Consider the following 7,139-nt stretch of genomic DNA (forward strand, 5'->3'; position numbering starts at 1 on the left):
TATCCCACTCCTCTCTCTCCCTGTGCCTCCTTCAGGTTCCTACCCTCGCCTGTCCCTCAGCTTCAAACTGAAGAGGAACATTGGTTACTTCATCCTGCAGACATACATGCCTTCCATCCTGATTACCATCCTCTCCTGGGTCTCCTTCTGGATCAACTACGATGCCTCAGCTGCCAGAGTGGCCTTGGGTAGGATTGCCTCGCCGATGCTGAACAGTGACCCTGGGAAATGACCCAAAGCTAAATGATAACAGACCAGAAAAAGAGGCATTTAATGTACACTGAGCCGTTTATATCTTTGCGTCACATCCATACGATACTGTGTGTGTCATGTCTGTTTTGACTCTTTATTTTCCCGGCGTTTCCTTTTTTTCTCGTTAGCTTTGAGCATGTGAATGATAGCAGTGTGTGATAGGCTGCCTGGATGAATATCTGTTGTTCAGAGATGACTTTATGCATGACTCATGCAGAGCGGGAACCGCTGCAGCTCGACCTTGAAGCGTGCTGTCTTTCCCTCTGCCTGCCTGTCTATCGGAGCCTCTTATTGGCCACAGATCCCGGCTTTTCACATCCGGATCCAAGAAAATTACAGCCAAATGAATGGGCAACATTTGCTTAAATGCACCTTACACATTAGAGTCAATGTTTTTACACCAATGTCAAACGAGCACTGATCCTGAAATGAAATGCCACAAAGCTCCCTTTAGTGTTTAACTAGGGTATGACAGCGCAGAGCAGCAGAGGAAATGGCTTTGAGCTTTATGTGTGTCGTTCTTGTCACACACCATTTGTTTTCTGAAGTGGGACACATGTGGGTTGGAGCCCCAGACGGTGCATTCGGAAGATAACGTGATTTAAAGATCTGCCTGCTCTCAGCGTCCTGAGAACGTGCAGCAAGCGAGAGCAGCCAGTGAGAGATGGGGCTCCATGCTACAGGGGACACTGCTGGCTGCGGGGTTATTTATAATACGTGTGAATCTGACCAAATGCAGATTGTGCATGCAGATGACTAATGCATCTAACAAAATGTGTGCATGTCAAAAAAAAAAAAAAAGCAGGTGAATCGTGCTGTGACTAATAACAGATGTTTACAGTGATACTGTGCCTTTTTATGTAGCTGGCAGTTTGTTCTGTGTCATGTTCATGATTGGATCCAAACCTTTCCCATGAAACACACACACACACACACACACACACACACACACACACACACACACGCACATATTCAGTCTCAGGAGGCTTCTTTGTATTCATATGGGTTCAGTCTTTCAGCCCTGTCCGTTTGTCATAAAAACATATCATTTACATTATAATGCTTATGTTCACAGACACATGCCTATATTCTTTTAAGATGTGCACCTGATATCTGTTATTTACTTATGTAAAGCAAATTGCAATGACAAGACAACCTTGTTCACTCGTTGACTTTTTAACAGACACGGAATAGTTTGCTCAATAGTGAGCAGGATATCTACACTTTATTTTTATACTTTTTAAAAATTGTTCTCTAGCATTGTGTGACTATCAGCATAAGGCCGTGCGAGTACTACACTGTGCTATATAGTGCATACATGTACAAGCTCGGAATATGGCTACTCAAATAAAATATTGTGCATATTCATATCCTAAATATACAAAATAATAACATCAACATGCTCACTTGCATCATCTTGGTTGGCATGCTTAGAGGTGCCTATTATGTATATGCCAAGTGTATGTAGCTATTTTTGCAGCTATTTGTTCATACACCAAAGCATTAGACAGAATTAATTCACCAAAACTAACACAATTCATCCTTAGGGGGACATGAAAGTTTTCCCTAAATTTCAACCAGCAATTGGACACATTTCACTAAACACCACAGATGTCAACCTGATGTGGGGCGACCACCAACAACTGTTGGATCCATCCTTTGAGTGCCATGAATGTGTGAACAGCATTTCATCTTAATTCATGCAATATCTGTTAAGGTGTTTCAGGGTGGACAAAAGTGCTGCTAGCATAACTAAAAATGTAATATAACCTTTGTGCACTTTGACATGCATGTTTCTTTTATCAATGTACAGATACAGCGTTGCAAAAACTTGACTCTCTCTAAACGTTTGACTGATCTCCAGGCATCACCACGGTGCTGACCATGACCACCATCAACACCCACTTGCGAGAGACGCTCCCTAAGATCCCCTACGTGAAGGCTATTGACATGTACCTGATGGGCTGCTTTGTGTTTGTCTTCCTGGCCCTGCTGGAGTACGCCTTCGTCAACTACATCTTCTTCGGCCAGGGCCCCCAGCGGCAGAAGAAGGCGGCTGAGAAAGCAGCCACAGCCAATAATGAGAAACTGAGACCCGACCCCAACAAGGTACATGTGCAGGGAAACTTCGTCCAGAGGTATCTGTGCTGTCACTTAATGTGTCTGTTTGTTTCTGTGGAGAGCGAATAACTTCTTCTCCTGTCAAGGTCAATGTGATGCTGTGATCAATGCTTGATGACCTTTATCAGCACTCTTTACTCCTGTTCTAGCTCTCCGTTTTTCACTGGTTTGGCCTTTTGTATCAACTTTATTACTCAGACTGAGAGAGTGAATGCAGAAGCAATGACTGGCTTTTACTTTATCTCCATATTTCTGTGTCTCTCAAAGGGCGAGGCGCCTCGGAAAATTCTCTGGCTGTGGTGCCAAAGCCTTCCCTTTAAATCTGACTCAGCTGCTATAGTTGCAAGAACAACAGCAACATAAAAATAAAACACCCTTTCCTTCAAAGTGTGGCAAAGCTACGATTTCCCCTAAGTAACAGTGCTGATTTTGTATGCTTGCAGTGGCTGGTGGGAAATGTAGTTCAGAGAGATGATGCTCTGTATGCCAGAATGAAACAGAGGGAAATTGACGCATATGACTCGATGTGGGATCCCATCTTTGTGGACGATGCCGCATTAGGACTAGGCGAGCAAAGAAATAAGGTACTGGAGGTTTTGAAAGTCAAAACTAACAATGTCATCAATCTGAATCAATCCAGATCAGAGGAAAATGCTGTAGTTTTTGTGCATTTCTTTGATTTCTACAGATTTTTAAGGCAACTTTGATCATCACTCCCACCATTGTGTTTCTCCCTCTCTTGGTTTGCTCTTCATGCATTTTCCTGACAAACACGGCTTAGCAGTTAGATTTTTCTGCAGGCATTAATTTAATATTAACTTGGGCTGCACATCTAAATTAATTGGAACTGACAAATATGGCAAAAAAACAAACAAACAGAAAACATAATTAGCTCCTCTGAAGATAATATAATTTAAATACAAAAATGGATCAATCTCAAAGGCAATTGATGAATCTCTTTCAACTAAGTGAAGTGATTGACTAGAGGGTGGTCAGATAACAGAAAGAGATCATTTACAGTTGGGCAAATTGTGCCAACAAAGTGACTTTGCTTCATAAAACCAACAAAATAAAAAATAGGCTCCATTTACAGCGGGACAGGATTGGATTTAAGGGTCGTTTTTCCTCAGAAGTCAGGCTATGGATGAAGAATTGTTGATCCGAATTCACTTCCCACAACGTCTTTCCTGACCTGCCCTGAACCTTTTTAGCCTCTCCTCCATCTTTGCAAAGTCCTTACTATTTCTCTCAACCTCCTGTCACATTTTTTTTCTCCTTTGCTTTCTCGTTTTTTTATTCAGTTTGTCTTGTGAATCGACAGAATTTTAACCAAACTCTGGTTGAAATTCTGAGATGACAATGAAGATTTCTCCATGAGAATTAGTTTGTGGAGTGCGTTGTGCTCTTTCAGGAATGTTACCTCATAGTCTTGTGTTCGTGTTATCCCTCAGATATTTATTGACAGATGCTTAGTAATATTTTTCATGTAAGTAACAGTTTTTGACTCATTTACATTGCCCATTCTAGCACCTCATCAGTATTGTTCACGCAGTTATATTATTATTATAGCTATAGTTTTGAATAATAGACTTAGTTTGAAATTGTAAACACTCTAAAATTTTCCTCGGCAGTAACTTCTCATGGCTCCACCTGTTTTTTACATCCAGATGACTCCTGATGACAACATCCTGTTCAGCACCTTGGAAATGAAGAACGAGATGGGTGGTGCCGGGGATCTGTCCCGGGGCCTGGGAGCACCCGGAGACCCCCGCAACACCATGCTGGCCTACGATAGCTCAACGCTGCAGTACCGCAGGGCAGCCATGGCCCGCCAGAACTATGGCCACAGCGCCTTGGAGCGCCACGCCCAGAAGAAATCTCGCCTACGGAGACGGGCCTCCCAGCTCAAGGTGAACATCCCAGACCTGTCCGACGTGAACTCTATCGATAAGTGGTCCAGGATGATCTTCCCCACCGTCTTCTCCTTCTTCAACGTGGTCTACTGGCTCTACTACGTCCATTAAACCCGGCAGCGTCCGGTGGCCAGCCAATGGCGGCCATGCAAAGAAGGGGGTGGGGGGGAGGGGGGGGTGGGGGACCGGGGGGGGGGGGACGGGGGACGGGACGGGACGACAAGGTTTTAGGGGAAATGAGAGAAATAAAGAAAGAGAGTTGAGAGATGGTGTGAGTGAAAGAATGAGAAATGAACAGTGCACCAACTTTTTTGGCTGGTTCATTTTAGGAAAAGGGAGGAGAAGCAAAGACTTTTGGATGGACTGCAGCAGCACCCAACACTTCAGTCAGCAGTGACTCTTTTAGGATTTGGGAAACACCTTAAACCGACTGACAAACACTCGAAAAAGAAGAGCAAGTTTTAAAAAGACAGAAATGGTGCCTGTTCCAGAATTTCAATATATCACTAATATTTGTCATTCGTAGCTTACTCTCTGTGGATCAAATATTTATGCTTGTGTTTGCATATACTTTTAAGGATTTGTTTTGTTTAGTATCTATTTACTTCGTAGCTGAACTGTCTGCATCCAGGAAAGCTTTATAAATGATTTTAAAGGAGTCATCCTTGATAGTCTATTTTCCTATAATTACTGTATATCAAAAACTTCCTTTAAAAGCATGCTTATGTTTGATTTCATTTGCATCTCAGTCATAATGATGATGGAGCGCAGAGCATTTTAGTTTTACTAGTTGAGGTCAGTTTGTCAGTTTCCATTTTGCAGCACTGGACTAGCACAGCCCACCTGGGTGGATGGTTTGAGCATTGCTGGATGACAACAGGCGGACAGCAGGGGGCGCTCTTCTCTCTGGACATCCCCATGGTGCTTTAAAGGTGCCAATGCTGAACAGAAAATGCTTCCCCGGCTTTCGAAGGTCCCAACTTAGCAGGTGAAAGAGCGGGAATGTTGGACACTGACACTTACGTTTATGTTTTGCTTTTTGCTGTGCTGACAGAATCAAGTCCATTTCACTACGTGGTTGTTTATTTGTTTATTTCTTTCAAGAGAACATTTGACTCCTCCATACTTTCTGCCATTGTGTGAGGAGCTGCAGAGGCGGAGAATGGCTTTAACACAACTTGAGCTGGTGTGAGAACTTTGCTGATAGATGAGCTGAGTTTCATTGCAACCAGAGTTGCTGCATAAATATGGCAATCCACAATCATCATTATCAGTAGAATTGAATGATAGAAGTATGATGCGTTCCATTGTGATTAGGGTTTATGTTTTGAAAAACTGTAGATATACATAAATCATGTTTAAAGAAAAAGAGATGATTCATTTTTATATATCAATACTCACATTATTGTGTAAATATTATGAATTCTATTTAAATGGTTCTCTGTTGTTGTTTTGACAGTTGAATTACAGATGAAATGTTCCATCTTCCAAGAAAAGAGCAATTTAAGTGAGGAAAAAAAAAGAAAATACAATTCACAACTTTGCTGACTGTACTTTTTGGACTTTTCTCTTTTTTCTTTCTTTTTAATGAACTCTAAATGCATCTACTCGCTGATACCTAAAGCACTTCTAGACACCAGTGACTTTTGGGTCAATGTTTTGTTCTCTGGAAACGACTTAACAAGGACCCCGATATCCAGGCATTGAAGCGAAGGCATATTTTGTACAAAGTTTCTGTAAATTCCAATTGTAATATTTCATAATAATGACTGTAAATACCTTGTGTAATGATTGTCAGCAATTATGAAGATGTATCTAAATTCAATTAAAACTCAATTCAGTCTATCACTTAAATAACACGGGTTACACGGGTGGCGGTTTTATGTGTTGTGTGTGAAAGTGCGGCTGATTGCTGACTGTCGGGCTCATGCGGCTGAGTGAGTGTCTGAATGACTGAGTGAACAACTAGACCGGACACTGGGAGTGAGTAGGCAAGCGAGAAAAGCAAATGTAGGGGTGAATAGAGAGATGTGAGGGCTGCAGCTGGGGACTATTGGCTGCATAATGGATGGAGAGGCATAGTCAGAGGCCACAGCGGTGGTCTGGGCTGAGATGGACTCGGCTGGGGTCTGAGCAGGGCTGAGCACTGGCCCTGGCCTCAGGGGACATTAACACAAAGAGCCATAGATATGGAGGCACTCTGTGGACTCAACTGCGGCCCGCTGGCTGCAGAGGCCAGAGCGCCTTCTGCAAAAAAAAAGATAGGAAGAGAAAGAAAATAAAGGGCAAGAAAGTGAGTGATCCATCCATCCATCCATGCCTCAACCTCTCCATGCGTTCACGTTCTCCCCTCGCTCAGCGGACTAAATGCACTCTGCACTCCACTCTCCTCCTGACCTGACCACTGTTACAGCCCTTAAATGGATGCTATTGAATATTTGATGGTGCAAAACATTGAATACTTAATATTTAAAGAGACATTTTGCTCTTACACGGACTAATGTGCAGCTAATGTTTGATTTTTGACAAAGAGAAACATAAAGAACACAAAAGAACATATACCATGTTTAAACTGAGGAAATATCTGATTGTGAATTGTGTGTGCGTGTGTTATGCTTCTGGGAGTGTAAATCTACCTACAAAGTGGTGTAAAAACGTATGTAACGCAACATGTAACCGTGTTCCAGGTTCCGCCATGCATCAGGAAAAATCTAAGCTACATTAGTGTTCCCCCTCAGTGTAACAGATGTATTATCTCACGATGGTAGACAGATGGTTTGTGCTAAATTGGTTCTCTCTCTTTTCCTCTTTTCAAAAAGGGCATTAGTGTTGACATGTAAGAGAGGGGAGAGG

At 42.5% G+C, this 7,139-nt stretch overlaps 1 protein-coding gene across 2 annotated transcripts in view; it reads left to right on the top strand.

Annotated features, from left to right (window-relative positions):
- gabrb2a (gamma-aminobutyric acid type A receptor subunit beta2a) overlaps nucleotides 1–4,446 on the top strand; it is a 28,357-nt gene extending 23,911 nt beyond the window's left edge. The window contains exons 8-11 of one of the 2 annotated variants that reach the window (XM_035649105.2): nucleotides 36–188; nucleotides 2,117–2,361; nucleotides 2,817–2,957; nucleotides 4,041–4,446. In XM_035649105.2, the coding sequence (XP_035504998.1) occupies nucleotides 36–188; nucleotides 2,117–2,361; nucleotides 2,817–2,957; nucleotides 4,041–4,397 (896 nt within the window). In that variant the 3' untranslated portion in view covers nucleotides 4,398–4,446. The remainder of the gene's footprint in view (nucleotides 1–35; nucleotides 189–2,116; nucleotides 2,362–2,816; nucleotides 2,958–4,040) is intronic. The other variant, XM_047334226.1, reaches the window with a different exon arrangement.
- Nucleotides 4,447–7,139: the final 2,693 nt, after the last annotated feature.

This window comes from Scophthalmus maximus, chromosome 9 (genome assembly GCF_022379125.1).
Source record: "Scophthalmus maximus strain ysfricsl-2021 chromosome 9, ASM2237912v1, whole genome shotgun sequence".
Taxonomy (NCBI): Eukaryota; Metazoa; Chordata; class Actinopteri; order Pleuronectiformes; family Scophthalmidae; genus Scophthalmus; species Scophthalmus maximus.